At 42.6% G+C, this 22705-nt stretch overlaps 1 protein-coding gene across 2 annotated transcripts in view; it reads left to right on the top strand.

Annotated features, from left to right (window-relative positions):
* LOC133150481 (xin actin-binding repeat-containing protein 2-like) overlaps positions 1-22705 on the top strand; it is a 38239-nt gene that overhangs the window by 14747 nt on the left and 787 nt on the right. The window contains exons 1-7 of one of the 2 annotated variants that reach the window (XM_061273029.1): positions 2291-2469; positions 5866-6005; positions 9576-9713; positions 11989-12075; positions 12222-12288; positions 12564-12667; positions 12862-21901. In XM_061273029.1, coding sequence (XP_061129013.1) covers positions 5952-6005; positions 9576-9713; positions 11989-12075; positions 12222-12288; positions 12564-12667; positions 12862-21901 — 9490 coding nt within the window. In that variant the 5' untranslated portion in view covers positions 2291-2469; positions 5866-5951. Of the gene's footprint in view, positions 1-2290; positions 2470-5865; positions 6006-9575; positions 9714-11988; positions 12076-12221; positions 12289-12563; positions 12668-12861; positions 21902-22705 lie in introns of those variants that run through there. The other variant, XM_061273028.1, reaches the window with a different exon arrangement.

Below are 22705 nucleotides of genomic sequence, written 5' to 3' on the forward strand. Positions count from 1 at the left end.
TATGGGCTTCCATAGTACAGGCCAATGGAGGAATAAAAAGATCCTGCCACATCTTTTTCAAAACCTATGCTGAAGAGTGAGGTTGCCAACGAGAAAAGCCAATTTCAAGAAAAATGGGGGACAGATTTTTGTGTTTGCACAGGGCCACACTGACATATTTTCATTGCACAGGGAAAGTTCCAATGATCATGAAATTAGAAGTCAGTACTCAGCTCAACATGTACCAGGGGAGATGAGAGAGAAAATGAGGAACTATTAATTTTCTGAACGGCTATTAAAAAAGATTGAGAAGATTAAATTCATTGTACTTTTTTTTGGAATACTTGAACCACTTTTTTTTTTTGTGTGGAATACACACACCAATCTCCAGGGGCCCCAACGTAATTTGCGTATGAGACCCCTGTATTAAAAAAAGAACAAATCTTAATTCCATTTTGTGATTCAAACAATGCAGAACATTCCCACAGTGTTTTTATAAAGCTGGACATGTGTGAGCTTGTTTAATGGCTGAAAGGAATCGCCCACGTTATATCAAAGACAAATTTCATGAAAAGAAAAAAAGAAAGTAGATGATGGAAGCTTTCTTTCGTGCAATTTGTAAGAGCTTCCATCTCCCCACAGCGATTCAAATGTCAGACGAATAGGTACATATGACATGCCTCTTTCAAATGTGAGGTACCATCAATTAATTTCTGTTAATTGTTTATCATTCAAAAACTTAAGCACAAGCATAAAAAAGAAGCTATTCTTTAGTTTTACTATGGGTAGTTAGTGTAGGCTTTCATTAGGTATTCTATGGGAGTGCGTTTATTTTTCACTTTAGGAACAGGAAATCCATGTGCAATTTCAGTGGGATTATCAGGCGAGTGCAGCCTCTCCTCGAGGCCGATAACCGCACTTTTCTCTGGTCAATGGGCTGCCAACAACAGCTCACGGGATGGGCTCAAGTCAGTAAATACAAGTGATCACGGCTAATAATAGAGAAAATAGACATGAATAATTCATGTGAAATGGATTTAAGCTTGTATTGGGGGAAGGATAATGCACCAGAAAAAATGAATGAAAGGCTTTGGGTTGAGGTCAATGGTTTATGAAGGAATCCCTGCTTATGTTGTAGGCCAAGGCAACACAGGAGGGATAAAAGAAAAACTGTTTCAGTAAAATGTGTGCTTCTTTTATTTTCAAAGTTGTGCTTTACATGTCGATTAGTACAGGCAAGGTAGCAAGCAAGACCTACGACTTGTGTTTGTAGTGTTCCCACTGTTTACCAATACTATATATTTAGTGACTTTTAAGTAAATAGTTTTCCAAAACAAAACAAAAAAGACTCGCAAAAAACAATGTAGCACATGCTGCAACATGCACTATTTATTGGAGAGATGCAGTATTTAATTAAAATAAGATAAGGCAGAGAAGGTCCCCCAACTAATCTGGAAGAATATTCATTGTTTCCACAAATCAAAGAGAATATACATCACAGTAATGTGGTATGATAGCCTCCAATTTATTGACAGGGACCTGCAGGAATTTTAGAAAAAGTGTGTTTTAATGAGTGTAAACATTTGAATAAGTTAAACAGTGTCGAAAGCATGTGTTCCAAGCGAGTTAAACTGTGCATGTCTGTTTTGCTTTTTATTTGGTCTTAAGTCATTGTGGGTGTGAATACGACAAACTTGATCCACCAACAATAAGAACCTTTCCGTTAAATGCTCCATGTAAGATGACAGAAGATTGATTTGTTTGAGTCCTGTGGCAGGTCAAGGTGCGTAAAGTACGTTTATAAGGAACTGCAAGCAAACCTCCACGCATAGATGATATAAAGATTTGCTCAGAATTTGTGAAGTGGGCACTTGAAGACAACCTTCCATATTGATCGTAGTGCATGTTTAATCCACACTAAAAATATATAATAAAGATGATGATAATAAGAATTCAATTCTACAGTGACTCAGTGAAATATGATTTATTCATTAATAAAATATGATGACATCTAATACATCTACACAAAGCGCCCTGATCAAATTTTTGGATTACAAGTTGTCAAACCCACGAGAATGTGAGTAACCTCATGCCACAGACGGGTGAATATAGAATTTTTTATAGTATTTTCCATACTGTATGTTAAGTCTGCGTCCATAACGCCGCTGTGACATAAGTTAAAGGGCATGCCGGGTACCTTGATACTTGATTCTAAAAAAAGGCCAAGGCGCATGCACCAATCCTCTCCTGTAAGTCCATCCTATTTTTTTTACGAAGGGGGATTCTAAAATAAAATCAGCTGTCACTGCATGCCAGGGCCTCACTGCTGAGCAGCACGCGGCTGGAGCTGGCCTCCAAGCTATTGCATTGGTCTCTTTCCAGGACTTGACTTGTTTTTTCAAATAAGTGTTTCTTTCTGGAATTACAAGGCCCTTTGCTATTCGGTGGGATTCTATTGACATCACTTGTTCAGTGTGTCCTAGGCAGAAGGTAAGCAGTCATTGTGAATTACCGGGGAGCTTCTATAAAAACTAGCAAGTACGTACAAATTGATTTCAGCCAAAGAACAAGTGGAAGAGAACATTGGAAAAAGGAGACAGCATTTTTGCTTATGATGAATTGTTTTAACAGCTGGGAGGTGGAAAAGAAAGAGATTGTAGTATTGGGTTGCTGTGCTGTAAGCTCCAAAATGCGATATTTCTGTTTTCACCATCGCTGGCGACAAGCTCATCGGCAGTATTCTGAGAGTGTGGCGAATGAGAAACAAAGTGCTTAGGAAGCACTCCAGGGCAATCTGGTCTACATGTAAAGAACTTATTCTGATAGATTTGACAACTCAATTATTGCGCCTGTTTTGCTTTCATCTATGAGGAGAAAATCAGCCTCCGTGGCTGACATTTCAATTAGTCCAGCTCATTTGAGGCGATCTCGTCTACCCTCACCAACCAAAGACTTTGGTCCGTGATACAAAATTGGGTCGCTTAAGACGTATAGTGTGTGGGAGCCTTGAGAGGGAGCTGTGACACCATCGTGTTTAGTGCCATGTAACCCTTAATCACTGAAATAACTCATTTGTCTCCTCAGCAGGCGTGCGGGAGAGTCAGGGAGGCCACTCAATTTCTGAATTTGCACATTTTAGCCAAACCAGAAGGTACATTTAAGCACTTATGGTGTAACACTGTGAATAAAATCAAAGTGTATAACACATCAGCAGAAGTAAAACAATGCAGATGATAGCAGTTTCTAAGGTTTCCTGGCGCCAAAAGCATATTCGTTATTGAATGCCCATAATAATTAGGATAGGGCCATACTTCTTTTATGTCACGCTCACATAGCACGGGCCTCTCCACACTCCCCCCCCCTTACTAAATCTTTCCCTCTGCAAGAGAACATGATGCTGCGGTAACAGGCGCTAAATAAAAAGACCCGAGGCTGGCTAGCTCACCTTTGAGCTATGGCAGTTTTGCAGACCACATACCATTGAAAGAGGCCGTTGTCACTGCCGTCATGCTTCAAAAAGCAGGTCTCTGGCTCTGTGACACCTCCTGACCATGACGTGAGCATACATCTCTGGTGACAGATGAAGGCGTTATGCTTGTGCTTCTGTCATCGTGCTGGTGTGAGCTTTTAAGACAGCCTCAGGTGTAGGATATCTGACCTATATTTATAGGATAGACTCAGTAAAAAATGGTTTATTTTCAGATCCCACCGGCTGCCTATTACTCACCACACACTAACATGCCGTTCGTAACAGAAAGCTTAAACTGGTGTCATGAGGACAGTATGTTTTTATCATGTGGTGCTTGAACCATAGTCATTAATACCACTCAAAGTCACTCTCTAAATCCGGTGGGGAACATTTTCCTTGTCAGGCGTTATTTCCGTTTTGGTCCCCCCAGGGGCATACTAGATTAATTGTATTTTTAGAATAAAATATTAATACATATGATTTGTTTCCCCAGTCACAGTAGAAAGGTTTTAGCAGACAACAAACATAGTCACCTCTATGTAAGCAAATCAATTCACAAAAAATGAACCGTGGCGTTTCAAGAGAAGCTGGAGTGCATCCCAGCTGACTCACTCGAGAATAACTAACAAGACATTCACTCCTAGTGTCTTCAGGGGAAGAAAAATACCCTGACTTTGCATTAAATTGATGAAGCCACCTTAAAACTATGCTGTTGAACTCTTAAAAGTGTGATTAACACATCCAGGCTAGTGGACTGGAACGCAAACTCACCATCCATATTTACACCGGGCCTGTGCCGGTGAGGTTCATGACTGGGGTATACTTTTAAACAAATAGTTCATATAAGATCAAGTACATGATGTCTCTTTTTTAAGATATACCTGTATTTGTAGATGAAGTACTTTTCTATGTACTTTTTAGTGGCAGGCAATCTTAATATGCCTTTTAAAATGCTAAATAAAGAATTAATAATAAAAGCCGGAGCCAATTCAATCCTCAACCCGATTTGATTAACTTAACGCTAGATAAAAGTATCAAATCTGATCAAAATTCAAAGCGAGTTAGGAAAACAATGCAGCATTTTCTATCCTAGCAAACTGTGTGAAAAGGAAGAGTAACACCCTGGATCACTTTCAAACTGACATCCGGAGGTGAACACTACGCCATCAGTGACTTCTCTTACAAAGATTATTCAAAAACTTTTGCTTTGGCGGGCAGCACTGTCAACCATTCATCGCTCAACATCTCGGGAATTTCTGTGAACAGAACACATTGGTCCAGCTCTGAGCTAGAACTTTAGTCAAGTAGCATGGTGGGGGGAAAACCATGACAAGAAACACACTGATTATTGCGCAAGCTTTCTTGTGAAAAATGCACAAAAGAATCTAAAATAAAAATCACATTTTCTTTTGAAATGTGGTGGTGAATGAGGCTGAACAGAAAAAAAGAGCATGCGTGGGAGTGGATCTAGTCTGATGTGAGCTATAAATCATGCCTTTGACACTTTTTGTATATAATGTACAATGTCTTAAATAGTTTATAGCTCCTAGACACGCACTCCTAACTTTGGATGGAGTGATGACGCTCTGTAGATTGTGTCAGTTGTACAAAGAAAGTGATTTCTCAGTCTAGTTGTTTGTTATAGCCTGGCCATAAAATTGTCATACCAATTCAAATTTTCAGTAGAAAAATATAAATGAAAAAAAAATATATAATTAATTAAAAATAAAATAAAATAAAATAATTTACTGACTTTAAAGCCTTGTTGTGTGTTGAAACCACAATGTACACACTGCATTACATAAATTTAAGTATGTAGAAACTGCATAGCCAAGCACAAAGTGAGACAAATAAATGCAAGCATATTTAATGGCACAAATGGGATCTTCATTTTGCCCCAAAATGTTTTAAAGAATCAGGTGCAGCGGCACAATTCATACATATGTAGCAAAAACTGCATCTGATGACAAAAGAACAAGGCGTAGGATGTCAGCATGTTCAAAGGTTGCAGGTTGTGCCGATAATGAGCGAAAATCTTTTTATATGTAGGTTTTTCTTTCATCCCACCACATTGTTGCCGCGAGAGACCCAACGTGTAAAGAGCTAAAAGGTCCAGTGTGGGGGTGTGCTGAGACACAGTGAAGCGTTCTGTGTTGCTTAATGATGCTTTGTAGCGCAGAAAAGTCAAATGCAAAATCAATGGTCTCCCCTAATTGGCAGTCCATGGGGATGCATTGAGCAAAATGGAGAATCATAAACTCGTGTGTGCTTATTGATGACTTTGTTACAGATTCTCTTGTCTTAAATAAATATAAAGCATCAATAAGAAAACAGAATGCCAAATAACTTGAATATTGTCTTCACTCACAGCCCAGAAATGATGACATTTTCACATTTTCATGTTTGTGTGTATGTAGCTACAGAGCCCATTCAGGGGAGTCGGGCTCCAGACGCCGATGACCGTGAGAGCAGCGAGTCTGTGTCACTAAAAGAGCGTCTGGCCATGTATCAAGCTGCTGTGTCCCACAAAGAAAGTACCAGCTCCTCCTCTGCGGCGGTAAGACAGGATTTAGGTGATGGTGTGCTGATAGCCGGAGTCGTTCACAAGTTCACAGTTTTGTGAATAACTGCTTGAGCTACTAGTCCAAATGAAAAATGAAGAATAACATTCTTCAATGTAAAATTTCAATGAATTTAATCATCTATGCTACATAATGTCATAGAAATAAATCTCTGCTTGTAAGTGCCAAGACGGAAAACCACCGCTTTACGCTTGTGACCCTCAGGCAGCACTCACTCCATTAAAAACATCACACAATGATTGTGTAAAGCATATTACCACGTAGACCACAGGTGTCAAACTCAAAGCCCGGGGGCCAGATACAGCCCGCCACATCATTTTATGTGGCCCGCGAAGACAAATTGTGCATCAAATTCGTATGTCATTACTGGAATTGCAAATTGTCTTCACTTTTAATAATATCTATTTTTGAAAATATTTGACCAGTTTTTATTCGTATGATTTGAAAACGAGTTATTTGTCAGTTATTTTTGTAGCTTATACTGTATATACACGTATATACGTAGGTGCTCATACATTTATTTGGGTTGACAATCATAATGGCCCTCCGAAAGAAAGAGATTTTTCGACTCAGTAAAAGTACATAGATCTGTGTGTGGTGGATGTCACCAAGTTTCATTCACCGATATGACACCGATGTGAGATAATCTTTCTGAATTATTGTGGAAAAACATTCATTGAATGAATTATTAACATCTTCAAAATATTTTCATAGCACCAACATCATTCGTGATTCACACACGGGCGCAGAATTTTACTGCGAGGCGGTCTCCAATCGCCCACGTCACATGCACAGGAGATCTTGCAGTTTACCTGCCAATGTCATGCACCTAGCGAGCGAGTCTATTTCCTTTCCACAATGTCAAACATTAGTTGTGCTCTTAAAGCAGTCACTTGATTACAGGGCTTCTCAGAATGCCCTTGGAGAGCTCAAATATTACATGAAATTCTTTTCAGAAAGGATGTGCAGTACACACAATTTCCAAAAAGTCATCCATCCTTTTTCTGCGCGCGTCACATAATAGCAGTACGACTGCCACAGCTTCAAGCAAGATATACTGAATCATTTTTGTGCACTTCACTGCTATAATAGCCAGAGTTGCGGTACTACAACCTCCCGGACCTCACTTAATGCTCAGTGTCAGGCCTCTTGTGGCAGCACTGACAGCTGAGAGCTAGGGCCGGGCTGCCAAATAAAATCTGCATGCGACTTGACCCCCCCCCCCCCCCTTCCTTTCTTCCACACCTTAGGCAACTGTCATAGGTATAGCCACACAAATGTGTGGTGCCTCAAGAACTCGTGTGGCCTGTCTATCATCCAACAAAAAAAAACAACAACACACCTTTTGTTGACATTACTTGCCATTTAAAATACAGCATGCTAAGCCCATCTGGGATTACATTGCAACTCACTGTGCTCACCAACAAGCAGCAGTAAACGTGTGCAGCGAAATAACAAAAAATCTACATTGGCCACTAGAACAGTCCTTCAATATACTGCACATCCACTTGAAAACCTGGCGCCCCCATTCTCCTCGCACTGGGCCAAGATTCATAACACGGGAAAGAAATGATTGTCCTTTACTACTTTTAAGGACTTTTTTTAAGGACTACTTTTACTAATATTGAGTTACGTGAATGACACGCTGGTAATTGCAATGCTATCATGAGAGTCCATAAATGACTGTATATCCAAATTTGCTGAAATATTGACTAAAAAGAATTTAAAGTGGGTATCAAACCTCGTCTACAATTTGCATAACACTATCATTGTGCTCATTTTGTTGTTGCATGTCAAAAATCATTTCACCTTATTTTATATTCAACTGAATATGGAACAAAGTGATGCAAACTGTGCAAATGCAAGTTTAGATTCTACCATGCAAAGCAACAACCATCTATCAAAACCACAGAGAAACGTCGCCAGCTTCTCTGGGCCCAAACTCATCTGAGATGGGCAGACATAAAGAGGAAAAATGTGCTGTGGTCTGGCTAATCCGCATTCCAAATTGTTTTTGGAAACCATGAATGTCATGTTCTTCAGGCCAAGAATTACTATCTGGATTGTGATCAGCCCTAAAAGCCAGCATCTGTGATGGCATGGCGTAGAAAACTTGCACATATGTGAAGACACCAATGCTGAAAGATACATATAGGTTTTGGAACAGGATCATGGATCATGCTAGCTATTCATATAGCACCAAATTATAGCAGAAGTTATTCAGGGCACTTTTTAAAGACCATACTCGTCACTTATTAAAAGATTAACTGAGCTCCAACTTGACCCCAAGTGAACCTGACACGAGCAAGCACTGGGCAACAGAAGCAAGGAATCCTGGCTCTTGGGAAGAAACCTTTAACAGACCCAAGACTCAATGTGGAGCGGCCGTCTGTTTCAACCAGTTGGGTTTGAAACTAGACAAATACAGAGAGAGGGAGAAAGAGAGCACATGTGATGGAGGGAAAGAGCGAGAGCACGATACAGCTGACCATTAATTCACACAAGGCTGACGCTAGAGGCCACAGGCCACATAAAAGTGAAGAAGGCTACACATCAGGGGTCGCCGACCTTTTTGAAATTGAGAACTACTTCATGGGTACTGACTGAATAATGCAAAGTGCTCCCAGTTTGATAGCTTAGGCTTCTGAAATGACAGATTTGCCCCAAATGACCTTTCTCTTATTAATATTTTGTGATATTCAATTATGAGAAGACACTGATTATGTTAATAATGATTGATTTGTAATGATCGGATTGTGTAGATATGTTCGACAAGTTTGGAAAATGAAACTGAGGCCAAAAAAAGAATGCAACCACTGGTCTGCCAGCAATCCAGACCTTGTCTTCCTTTGAAAATGTGACGCCGAAATAAATTGTTAGATACGACAACAGAGAGTTAGAACTGCAGAGCAAGTTAGGGTGTATGCCAGGCTGGAATGGGAAAGCATTTGAGGTCTAGATGGGTAAATGGAGCAATATGAAAGTTTGATAAATATCTCACTCTCCTTTTTTGTGTCTAATCTTGTATTTGCCCAAATAATCCCCCTGGTTTACTTTAATGCACTATAAAAAAAAAGGGGAAAAAGATTGAGCAAGTCAATCCCGCCTACCGGTCAGGCGATATGACGCCGCCCAGGGTATCTGGACAAATATGTTTGTCGAGCTATTCGAATCTTGCTTAAATACAACAGTGTAAAGAAAAAAAATGTTGGAGACACTTTCCACTGTCCTCAGTTCCCAAACAACATTTTGAGTATTTTCTTTAAGAGAGATAGTGATGCTAGACAGTGAAAAATATGCCACCGTCGCAGCCTTTTTGGGAATCTATTGCGTCAGGCATCAAATTAAAAATGACTTAATGTTTACAAATAAAGTTTATCAGGTTGAACATTTAAAGAGTTTTTACTGTATTGCATTGAATTCAGGTTGAAAAGGCTTTGCATTTTTTTGACACACTATTTCAACTTAATTAGAATTTGTAAATACTGTGAACTTTCTCTTTTGATTTCTCTATTCTTTTGTATTAATGTATTGTGTTTTCCCAGGTGATGGAGGAGTCTGGGGCCTGCTCCCTGCCTGGTGGCCTGGCCAGTGTGAAGAAACAGTTTGAAAATCAAGAATTTGCCTCATCCTCTTCCCAGTCCAGCAGCACTCAGGTCCAATTTCAACAGAGATCTGTGCAGGTGAGAACTATTGTCATTGCCATTGTTGATGAACCCAAAAATATGCAGTAGTACACTCTTTTCGGATTTCTCTGTAATCCAAGTGCGTGTACATTCATGACTCCGATTGGCTTTTCCCATGAACCGACGTGCGAGAAGAAGAAAATGAAGTCGGTACTAAAATATAGTTTTCAAACTATAATTTAGCAGTGACAGAAGCGGAGATAAAATAAAGATGTCAGACTGACAATAATGATGGGACTGTCGGACTGTCAATGACAGATTTGGTCAACTTGAAATAATGGCGCTCTGACAATGATGGATGGAGGGCCCGGCCACAGGCAAATGACGACTGACGGACCAGCAACATTTACTGAACGCACACTTCTGCACCAAAACGATTCTACACAGCATTGTAATTTTCTTTTTTTGTTACTATAGTAACATACGGCTAAAAATAATGGCCGAGGCAGTCATTTCTATTAAAATAACCTCTAACGGAAAATCCCAGGTGGTTGTTTTCCAGTGCATATTTGTTAGCATTAGCACTTGAGGCAATTTAAACAATGATAAATGCTTCTGACAGAAATGTCTACAGCAGTTTTTCAAGTCCTTGGAGCTGCTTGAGTGTAGCAGCAGGTACATGTTGTTGTCAAGTGTGTGAACCATCCAGGAAGACAAACAATGTTAGCCCTTATCCTGGTTAGCAAGCTGGTTCCAAGCTCTCCTCTGTCTGTGTGTTTTTCTGGTCCTGTCTGCATTTTCACATTTCGCGTGCCACTGTAATAAGTCAATCCCCATTTTTAGACCTAAACTTGATTTAAACTCACCATTGTATAAGTACCGCATTTTCCGCACTATAAGGCACACCTAAAAACCTCAAATCTTCCTCAAAGCAGACAGTGCGCCTTATAATCAGGTGCACCTTATATATGGACCAATATTGAGCCACTACAGCAGGCTTGTCCAAAGTCCGGCCCGCGGGCCAAATGTCTATATCTTATATATGGATGGGCCATTCATTGAAGGCGCGCCATATAATCCGGTGTGTCTTATATATGGACAAAGTTTTAAAATGGGCCATTCATTGAAGGTGCGCCTTATATTCCGGTGCGCCTTATAGTGCGGAAAATACGGTAAGTGGAATTAGCAATACTGTACACTGGTCAACGGGACATTTGTGGCTGCTTGAGTGCAGTGATCTTTATTTGGATTTCCAATAAGCAGATCATTTCCCTTCAGTTATTTATTTGTGTATCAAATTAGTGAATTCACGTGGTGAGGGTGTTTCTGTTAAAAAGTTCCCCCTGCAGACATAAATGTGGCCATTTTTATTTGTCAATCAAAGAGGTCATCATCAACGTGGATCATCTATGCACTACTGTGCATGCAGCAAATGCCAGAACACGTTAAATCTCATCCCAGCAAAGCAAGGTCAGATCTGGCCCTCTGTTCACTCTCCCCATCTGTTCAGTGAGATGGAAAGCAGAGCGGATGCACTGAGCGTAAAAGACCTTGCTGAGTGCTAAATTTTACATTGAGGTGTGTGCGAGGAATGTCTGTTTGTTTCATCGACTCAATGCTCTCCCGCCTCAACAGAAAGCACTATACAGTCAAATTCCCTTCACAGACATTTTATCCAGGATCTACGCCATGTTTTAAAGCTTGTTGAACATTCAAAAGATATAATCCTGACATAAGTGGTTTCAGGAGCAGAGGCTGTTTCTTTTGTGTTAACTGCAAAAGAGACAAGCTCTACCACTTGCTCACACGCCTTTGATTTGGAAAAATTGGCTAATGGGTTTTTACTCAATTCAAATCGAACATGTAATTCAAACTCTGCTGAGCAGCAAAAAAATAATATCCAAAGACCACGAAGGGCTTCTTATTAAGCCTTATGAAAATTACTCTCCGGCTATTTCAGCTTTCAGCAACTATGTGGTGATAAAACCGAGGTTTATAAGCGGGGACTTATATACTCATCAACCGCACATTGGCTACAGTTTAATGACAACAGTACAAGAACAGCATCAACGTGGAAATATTAGCATCATACACCACAAGAGAAAATGAAACACTGCTCTTCCAGTAGACAGTTTGTTTTCACCTCACTGTGGACTTCAACCACGTCAACAAAGAGTAAGAATTTTTTTTTTTACTAAGCAATCACTGCAAAATCTGATTTTTCTTTGCACATCACTTTTCGTGGGTGTCATTTGATTGTACCAAACAAAATGTCCACTGAGCGAATGTTGCGAGTGCAACAGGAGTTCAATGTATTTTTCTTGATTGGAAGGAGGTGTCCTGTTCTTCTGAGGTGACTATGAGAAGTAGTGTCAGAGAACACGTCCCCTCGGCAATCATCTTTCAAAATCAGCAAGAGGTATTTGAGTTGCACGTCACACCCATATGATTCTGGACTTTTTGCTCCAAGTCTTGAATATTACAAGCATATTAAGCAATTCATGTGATGCAGATCAGAAACTTGTGACTGTGAGCACGCTAATGATTTGCCTTCTTCTTCTGCAGGTAATGCATGATGAGAGCGTACACCATAACAATGTGGTGGCAAGTCATGGAAAACACAATGAAACAGGTTAGTCTGCTCTGTCTTCTGTACCATGATGATCATGTTTCACACCCTGCACATTAATAACACTGTACATGAATTAGCCGTTTGGATCAATGTTCAATGCACAGTAAAAAATGGCATAGTACGAATGGTAAAATATCAGAAAGAGGAAACGGAGAAATTGCCTCTGCATGGTTCCAGAAAATGAAAGTACCCGTGTTTTTAATGAAAGGATTTACTTCATTTCCTCTCACTATGAAGGACTTAATGAGGCAGCCATCTTCTTGTGTCTAATTCAGTTAAGCTTGTCGGAGGAGAGGACCTAGCAAAGGTTTCCACGCAGTCTTTGAAGCAGCAATATGAAAGAAACATCGAGGAAGCCACACCCCCCAGTGAAATAAAGGTATTGAATGAGCTTTATGACACATAAGTAGAGAACGAGGTCACATGACATGTTCAGAGACGTCGTAACTTCCAACCTGACCAACAGCAAACTGAACATAGATGTGACATTTAATTCATTTCAGAACAGATTGTGAATTTGTTGACATGACCTTAAACTGTTCCTCTTGCCATGCCCACTTATGAACCACTTAGGTCGATATGGATTTTAACCAGTTTCAGTGGATGCCAGTAAGCCAGGTGTCCAAAAATTCAACCATCACCAGTCACCAAAACAACTCCTCCGTGAAGACCACGGCTTCATCTGCAGTGTCTTCAGCAATGCATGAAACAACAGAATATTTTCCTCCTCCTCCACCTATGAATTTGCTGGAGATAACACAGGAAACCCCTGAAAGCAGCGCCCAGCTCGACAGGCAAGCAACCCAGAATAAAAGCAATGTTAACAAGGAACAGTACTTCAAACACAAAAGCATGGCTGAACTAAAGCGCCTTTACAAGCATATTCATCCAGAGGTGCGCAAGAATCTGGAAGAAGACTACCAAAGTCATCTTACCGAGTCAGAAAATACTCAGGAAACGGTGGGGGATGTTCAGCAAACATGCTTTATGTTTGAAAACGAAGGTTCAAGTGGGAGTACCAGTCCCGATCGAGAATCTGTGGAGTGGGATGAGATCCTCAGAGGTGAGGTGCAATCCAGGCGCTGGATGTTTGAAAACAAGCCATTGGACACGATAAAAGATGACACCCCTGATGAGAATGAGGTTAAGAATATTGCGCAGCAGGAAATTATTGCTGGGAAGGACGTCAGATACACAGCATGGATGTTTGAGACTCAGCCCATGGATGCCCTCGGGTCGGAGACAGTCGATTTTTCAGATCAGGCGCAAAAGGTGACCGATCTTGCAAGAGGAGATGTCCGTACCGCGACTTGGCTCTTTGAAACGCAGCCGCTGGACTATCTGAATAAGATCTACCAAGAAGATGAACTGGATGCTGTTAGCACCAAAGACATCACCGGAGGTGATGTGAAAACCGCTCGGTATCTCTTTGAGACACAGCACCTTGATTCACTGGGCAAAACAGAAACCATTGAGGAGAGCCATTTCTTGAGTCTGAAGTCTGAGCTGGAGGAGGTGAAAGGGGATGTGAAGACAACCACTCGCATGTTTGAGACTCTCCCCATGTGCGTCATCAGGGGAGATTCGGGAGAGATGCTGGAGATCACGACTATTCGCAGGGAGGAGACCGAGAAAGGAGACGTGAAGACGTCACGTTGGATGTTTGAAACCCAACCCCTTGATACTATCAACAAAGACCTTGCTAGTATAAAGCTTATCTGTGGCATTTCCATGGAGGACAACGTTAAAGTGGGAGTCAACAAAGGTAGATGGCTTTTTGAGACAAAGTCTCTGGACACGATCAACGAAGAAGAGTGGGAGGCCACCCGGATGAAAAAGGAAGAAATCCTTGGAGCTGACGTAAGGAAACACTGCCTAGTTTTTGAGACTCAGCCTATGGATACGTTGAAAGATAACGCCAATGCTCGATCTTTACCCTCCGAGGAGATAGTTGGAGGTGATGTGCAATCAGCAAAGCATCTCTTTGAAACGGTGCCCATGGAAGATCTCAAGGAACTAATCGAGGTGGGGAAACTTAGAAAAATGGCAGCAACTCAAGAAGAAAAGGGCGACGTGAGGCATCAAAAGTGGGTTTTTGAAAGCCAACCTCTGGCGAATATAAGAGAAGAGAAGAAAGAAATGATGAGAACTGTCAACATTGAAGCGCTAGACAAAGGTGATGTGACAAACTGTAAGGAGAAGTTTGAACGTATGGATTTGAGTAAATGTGAAGGCGCACAGAAAATTCAAGTTGAAGGTGTCACAAGTGGATCTGTGAAATGCAACCGGGTTCTTTTTGAATCTACACCTTTGTATGCCATGCAAGACAGCTCCGGCCATTACCATGAGGTGAGGACCGTAAGACGAGAAGAGATTGTCAAGGGAGACGTGCGTAGTTGTCGATGGATGTTTGAAACTCGGCCTATTGATGAGTTTGATGAAAGTCTCCAAAAGTTTCAGCTCATAAAAGGCATATCCAAACAAGAGATTGAGTCCGGGGATGTTAAGACAGCCAAGTGGCTGTTTGAAACGCAGCAACTTGATGCCATCAAGCATGTTGATAGCGAAGAAAAGGAGACGAAAGAAGAGACTGAAATAGAAAGAGGAGATGTGAAAACTTGCAGGTGGCTCTTTGAAACACAACCAATTGATGCCCTCTATGAGAAAGTTGAAAATAGCGAGGCAAATGTTCAGGAAGTGCAGAGAGGTGATGTCAAAACTTGCACTTGGCTCTTTGAAACCCAGAGTCTTGACAACATACGTGACCATACAGAGTCTGAGACCATTTTAAAAACCTGCACTGTAAAACAGGACGATATCCAGGGAAAAGACGTGCGGCTGGCTCGTTTTCTTTTCGAGACCGAGAATCTCGAGAACCTCACTGGTGAAGACAGTGAATCTTTCAGAAGGGTCACCGAAATCGACATCCAGTCAGGGGACGTTTCCAGGATGAAGTACATTTTTGAGAATCGCTCGTCAGACATAATGAGTTCTACTTCGAAGGAGACAATGCAACTGTTGAAGACGCAGCAGGCTGAGGACATCCAGAAGGGCAATGTGGTCAATTGTACCTGGATGTTTGAGAACCACCCAATTGATACAATCCACGACGAATCCAAAGAAGAAAGAGAAATTCGAACTGTCACTGACATTCAAGGGGGTGACGTCAACAAAGGTCGTTTCACTTTTGAGACGTTCTCCCTGGATCAAATAAAAGACAGATCCAGTGAGTCTGATATTTCGACGCTCACAAGTATCTTTAGAAATGATATAGAGAAGGGGGATGTCAAAAACTATACCATGATGTTCGAGACCCAACCTCTGTATGCTATCCGTGACAAAGAAGGCCATTACCATGAAGTCACGACAGTCACCAAGGAAGAGGTCATGAGAGGAGACGTGGTGGGTGCCCGTTGGTTGTTTGAGACCAAGCCTCTAGATTCGATCAGAGACTCGGAGGAGGTATATGTTATAAAAGCGGTTACTGAAGAGGGTATCAACAAAGGAGATGTTAGCTCTGCCAGATGGAGGTTTGAAACACAACCTTTAGATGAAATTACGGAGGAAATAAAAGTAATGTCCAAAACAGTTGCAGACATCCAGGGTGGTGATGTGAGGACAAATAAGCAGCGATTTGAGACCGATGAGATGTCGCAAAAATACATCCGAACGGTCAGCGTGAGCGAAATCCAAAAGGGAGATGTCAGATCGGCCACCTGGATGTTTGAAACGCATGCGATTGACGAGATTGGCGAAAAAGGAGCAGAATATGATGGTTTGGAGAAAGTGACAAAGGAGGAAGTGATGAAAGGGGATGTCAAAGAGTCTGTGTGGCTCTTTGAGAAGCAGCCGCTCGACAGCATCAAGCACACGGATGACACTGAGCTTGTGATTGAAAGGGAAGAAATTCCACAGGGTGATGTAAAGACAACGACGTGGCTCTTTGAATCGACTCCTTTCAATGAATTCAATGAGATGATTGTGGAAAAGAGAGACATTGTGGGAAAAAGCGTTAAAGAGACACTTGAAGAACTTTACTCTCAGAAAATGGTTGACTCTCAAGGCATCCTCATTGAGGCAGATGAAATTGGCGATGTGCGAATGGCAAAGTACAAACTGATGAACCAGGAGACCCCCGAGATACAAAAAGAAGAGATTGTCCGCGGGGACCTGAGGAACATAATGTTCAACCTATTGAATCGCAGGGAGACCACCGAAAGGGGGATAACGATTGACGTGGAAGAGCGAGGCAACGTCAACACCACAGTTGAGCAACTGTTCAACCAAGAGAAAGGCAGCAATGTTGAGAAAGAGGAAATTCTCCATGCGGACATCCAGGAGGCCATAAACAATTTATTCAGGAACGAGAGTTCTTCCAAACACGGCATTCTAATTCAAGAGGATGAAAAGGGAGATGTGAGGATGACAATATATTCCTTGTTGAATAAAGAGGAAAAGGCAAGTATGGAGAAAGAAGATATCATTCAAGGGAACGTCAGCAAAACCCTTCACCGGCTCCTTTCCAACTCAGGGGCAGAAGATGCAAAAAAGATAAGGGTAGGTGAGATAGAAAGGGGTAACGTCAGCTTTTACTCGACGTGCATCGAGTCCGGTGCCTTGGACTACTTGAAGCAGCTTCAATGTGAAGCAGATGAAACGGAGCAAGCAGTAGAAAAGGAGTGCATTATTGGCGGCGATATTGAGGAAACCAAAATCCTGCTCAGGAAGAACCAACAGGAGATTGGCCGCACGGTGGCAAAAGATGATATCGTTCCGGGTGATGTGTGCAGCATTGTTCAAGTCTTCATGACGGAGCCCGCTGCGACTTACAGAAACCTGGAGAAACAGGACATTGTGAAAGGAGACCTTAGTGCAGCCTTGGATTCACTGAGTCAAGCCGTTCATCAAAAACCGTCGGTAGAGAAAGAGGAGGTGTTAAAAGGAGACATACCCACGACTCTAAGATCTCTGGAGGAAGCTCAGCATCAGCTAAAAGAAATGGAAAAGCCAGAAATATTACGAGGAGACATTAAAGGGGCTCTTGAGTCGCTTGAGAAGTCTGCAACTACAAAATCGGAAAGCACCATTGAAGATTTAGTGCCAGGTGATGTCAAAGGGACCCTCAAGTCCCTGGAGGAAGCCAAATGTGCGGTCAAGGAAGTCGAACGAGAAGAGGTTGTCAAAGGTGACATCCAAAATGCCATGCAATCTTTACACGAGGCTTCCAGTGAAAAGAAGACATATCAGCATCAAGTGAGTGAACAGGGGGATATTAAAGCAACCATCCAGCTTCTCCTTGAGCCAACGGCCAGCCCAAGAATGCAGCGCCGGGGGAGCATCGACGGAGATGTGAAAACATCCATAAAATCACTCTATGAGGGAGAGGAAACAACAATGATCGAAAAAGAGGAAGTGGTGAAAGGGGACGTTCAAGGGGCGATAAAGTGCCTGATGCAAAGAAAACAGTATTCAAAGCCAAAGCGCGGGCACTCAAAAGCAAAGGCTCCCCAGAAAAATCCACTAACTACCGGTATAAATCAAGTGACACACGAGCGCTTACTTGAAGAAAATCGAAAGAGCATAACAGGCAGTTCAGACGTTGCTGTAAAAAACCTCTCTCAAAGGTGTGAGTCACAAAAGCACAATGAAAACAAGCTCCTGAAAACACAGGTAATTACCAATGAGGCCTTTGTGACTGCATCCAAAGCAGACAATACTGCTGGGGCCTTTCAACAAAAGAACATAAAAGAAGAAAAGACCAAACTGCTGCCCCAACAGAAAACACAATCCGCCAAGGCCGTTATGACAAAGACTAAACAAACATCTAATTATGAGCACACAAATGCTAAAACAGCTGACGCGATTACAATTAAAGAGGAACGCAACTCATTACAGACAAACGTTTCAAACAAGCAAATAACCAAAACGAAGACGGTTCAACAGTCCAACATCGTGCACCAAACGGTTTCTCATCAACAAAATGTCATCATAACCGAGCACGCAACTCAAAAGCAAACAGAGAACCAGGCTTTGGCACAAATGAAAAGCTTCAAAAACATGAAGAGTGCCTCTAATAATCTGGACATGGTGACGCGAGGCTTGCCTAAAAAGGGTAAGCCGGAAATTCATTTCCCGCCACCTCCCTCATCACCACCTCCTCGTTCTGAGTCTGAGCTTTCCCTCCCGCCACCTCCATCTCCCGTTCTGGAAAGCCCAGCATCCGGCTTGTCCCGAGCTGCCGCCGCAACCCAGGAAAGTGACCTTCCACCACCGCCGCCGCCACCTCCTGTTGAAAGTGGAAAATCTGGCCCGGAATTCTTTCCACCTCCTCCTCCAACCTCGTGCTCTGGTCAAGATTTTCTTCCTCCCCCACCTTCGCAAGAAGAACTTAATGCAATGCCTTTGCCTCCTGCTGCAAATCCAGGGAAGCCTGTAGGTAAACCTTTGTTTAAAGTGCCCAAACAACCAGAGGCACAAAGGCCTCTGCCTGTTAAACCAAAATGGCAAAGAAACATTCAGAATCCATTGCAACGTCCCACTCAGCTTCACCTTCAACAAGAAAAACCTACAACAGCACCTCTCGGAGAGGTCAAAGTTCAGGAAAGTGTGACAGTAGTAAGACAGCAGGATGCACATAAACATGTTGAGACAGACAAAAAAATACCCAACCTCCCATCTGCAAAACTGATTCAAAACCCAAGCCCACAGCCACCCAAAAAAGTATATCCTCCACCCATGAAGTTGCCACCGCCCCCTGAACCAGTTGCTGCGCCAAAGCCGAGGCCATACGCTAGCAAGTTTAAAACCCCCCTCATGCTCGCAGAAGAAAAATTCCGTCAGCAGAGAATGGAAAATGAGGACACGGGGACAAGCACAGTCACAACTCCCATCTCTCCTCCAGTGAACATACAAACCCCTGCCAATGTTGACACTCTGCAGTTTTCCACATTAAGTGGGACTGAAAAAGTAGAGACTACAGAAGCACCCAAAGCAAAAGTACAAGTTCCCAAAGAAGAAACTTCAGTGCAACAAACAACTACCAAGAAAATCCCATCTCAGACTCCTCTGGGCAAGCCCTTGATCTCTGTTGCAAATAAGAAAGTAGCCCCAGTTTATTCCAAAACGTCTTTAGACAACCAACAATTTTCTAGTAAGAACTCTGAAAAATTACTTTCCTCAAAAGTCAGCATGACAAATCAAGCTGCACCCGTACTCAAGACTCAACCTGAACACAAAACCTCAAATGTCCAGTCATGCGTTAATGTCACCTCTTCAGTCAGTGAGCAGCAGCAGGTCATTAAGAAGTCCACAGCCGCTATTATTGATGTCACACACAATGGTCTATCTCAAGAAAATACACATGTCCAAGGGCAGACCGCAGTAACGGTGCAAGCTGAAGATGTGAAAAATGCCAATGAGATTGTGACAAAAGAAGGAAAAATGCCTCCTTCTCAACCCACAAAAATCCCCAAGGTAATGCCAAGTTTCAAGGTGAGAACCTTTAAGATGCCTGCTGAGAAAAAAGATGACAAATGTGACACTTCGGGACAAATTCATGCAATGAAAAGCGAAACGCTCTTACAGCAGCAGGCAAGCAATGTGTCACAGAGGAGGGAAACAAAATCGACCCAGGAAAGCACCCATGTGACATCATCAATGACAGAATTTCAAACAAAAGACAACAGAAATTTGGGGCCAACTAAGGAAGAAAGTTACATGAAATCCGTGCAAGGAAATAAAGCCAAAGAACCAAAGCCACTTGAAGTCACTGTTTTGATGCCCGAGAAGTCTAAGACAACATCCGTCTCCCAAGTTCAGCAGAGTACGAGGACGCAGCAAGTCCAAAGACAGCAGGAGACGGTTATGACAGAGAGGGTGGTCCAGCATAGCAGTCAGAGGCAAGAAGCTGTTCAGCAAGAGCAAATCAAACAAGAAGCTCCAGAAATAATAAAAACACAGACAACAGCGGCAAAGTCTAAGAGTGACACATCGGTGAAAATGACTCGTGTGGACCAGGTCCGTTCAGAAGAAATGCCACAAGTGGAGAAATGTCACATCTTGCAGAATCTCTTCACTCAAATGAAAGAATTTGAGGGCACACCAAGTAAGATTGAACCCACCGTTGTCGGCATGATTATAAGTGACCTCCCTGACTGGCTGGTGGGATCAGCGCAAAGAAAGAATTTAAGTGGAATTGCTAAACAGTCAGGTAAGAAAAAGTTGAAAGAAATGATAGCCTTTTTGAAGAATATTATCCAAGTTAAGCTCACAAATCTAGAGGAGATACTGACATCTGTGGAAATGAAAGCAAAAGAGTTGCCTCCCCCGCCACCCCCAGTGCCTCCAAAACCAGACCAGAAGGTCATAAGTGGCATGACGACAAAGTTATCAAAAATCAGCATTGGTTCGTCCAAAACTGAAAAGAAAGGACCACAAGAAAAAAAGTCCCTGCAGGAGAGCAAAGTGCAACAGGAACTGAGTGAGGCAGCAGATCAGAGAGTCCACTCCCCATTGGCCAGCATCCGCACCCCCTCCCCTACCTTCATTAGCATCGAATCCAGAAGGATAGAGTCACCGCTCAGAGGCACCCCGTCACCGCCGCCTTACAAGTCTGTCGGGACGCCTCCCTCTCCAGCTCGAAAGCGGTACACCACCACATCAACCTTCCGGGCCACACCATCTCCCACCATGAGCCGCTCTGAGAAGATGATGAAATTGAAAGACACTACCTCAAAGGATTCTTGCACCACTACCCCTCCACCTACCATGGCCTCAGCAGAGTTGTTTGTGGATTGCGTAGGGCGATCGTCTCCGTGTCTCAGCCAGCCGGCACCGATAAATGTGGCAGAACTGGGCGACTCCATGATGACAGTCAAAGACAAAAAATGTTTCTTTGAGGAGGCCCGGAAAGCAGAAGTAAGCAAGTCGTGCCTTCGGAAGGATCCGATCGATATCCCTGAACGTCTCGAAGCTGATACGGAGGAGAGTGCTCAGGTTTTGACTGCAGATGTTCTGAAAGAGGACCTGCCAAAAGTGGACATGTCGAAGCTGGTCAATAAATTTGAGTCTCCAAAAGCATCAGTCTACTCCAGGAAAGAGCCAATAGTGATTGCAGAGAGGCTGGGCAGTGACACTGAAGAAGCAGAGACCGACCAACGCGCCCTACGAACAGAAGAAGTGGCAACATTCAACGTCAAAGCGATAAAAAACGTTTTTGAAAGTGGTGAGCACAGTTCTCAAGCGGCTCGAGATCTACGAGAACAAATTGAAAAAAGAGAACCAGACTTTTCCCACTCCAAGCCAGTGGATCAATCTGAAACATCCTCACGCTTCTGTAGCATCGATGACTTTGGGAACATGATGAGGAGCGAGGTGCATTCTGAGAGCTCGGGGAGCTCAGTGACCCGAGGCAACCCTCCATCCTACGCTGATGTCGTGAGAGGCAGAGTTGTAACACTTGCTGTGCCCTCCGATGCTTCTGCTGAGGAGATACTGCGAAACATGCAACATTCTTGGGCTGAGAGCCAAGGAGGCTTCCAGAATGTGGGCTTCAGCGTCACGGAGCAGAGGAGTTCGCAGACTGTCACACATCAGCAGGAGACTGTTGTGATGGGTAATGCGAGCATTGCCGCATGACGACACTAAACAGGCTTGATGGTGTGTTTTGGTTTGTAACACTTTAGGATGTACTACATCCTGTGAAAAGAAAGATTTGATTAATCCACTATTTATGATTGTCGTCCTAACCCTGCTTTGTGATTGTTGTCGTTTTGAGCAGTTTACAGGTGCAGTGATTCAAGCAATTTCACACCTCATATTTATAGTGCTCATTGTTTGCTCATGCCACCTGGTGTGATTCTAGCGATAGCACTAACATATCGAAATAATATTACTCATACATTGTGTGGTGTTGTCTCCAATAAGAAGCAAGCAAGCATTGGGTGTAAAACTGCTGCGGATGAGAGATTTGGTACCTGGTGCTTACCCAATTCACACCTTGCCACGATCACGTTGCAATTTTATCAACTGTCTACAAATAGTGTGTCAACGTTCTTTTGGCGAATTGTGCTGCTCTCTTCCATGCACCAGCAAACAGTGTCTGTTGCACACTGAATTTTTACGCTGTCATGGAAAGGGTACACTGTCATCGTGTATCTCAGAGCGGAGCAATTACATTTCTCCAGAAGATAATGTGAAATAAAACTATATATGAAGGCATGTACTCGTGAGTGCTTAGCAAATACCACCAGAATGATAACACTTTCCACGGCATCAAAAGCAAAATCACTTGCCCAATTGACTTTGTTCTAAGCCTTTCTCAGGTGTAAAATCTGAAACACAGAGTGAATTATGGTCACGCTGAGAAAAAAACATTATACAATGTACCGCATGGATGCTGTGACTGTTTTGAAGCATT

Source organism: Syngnathus typhle, linkage group LG2 (genome assembly GCF_033458585.1).
Source record: "Syngnathus typhle isolate RoL2023-S1 ecotype Sweden linkage group LG2, RoL_Styp_1.0, whole genome shotgun sequence".
NCBI lineage: Eukaryota > Metazoa > Chordata > Actinopteri > Syngnathiformes > Syngnathidae > Syngnathus > Syngnathus typhle.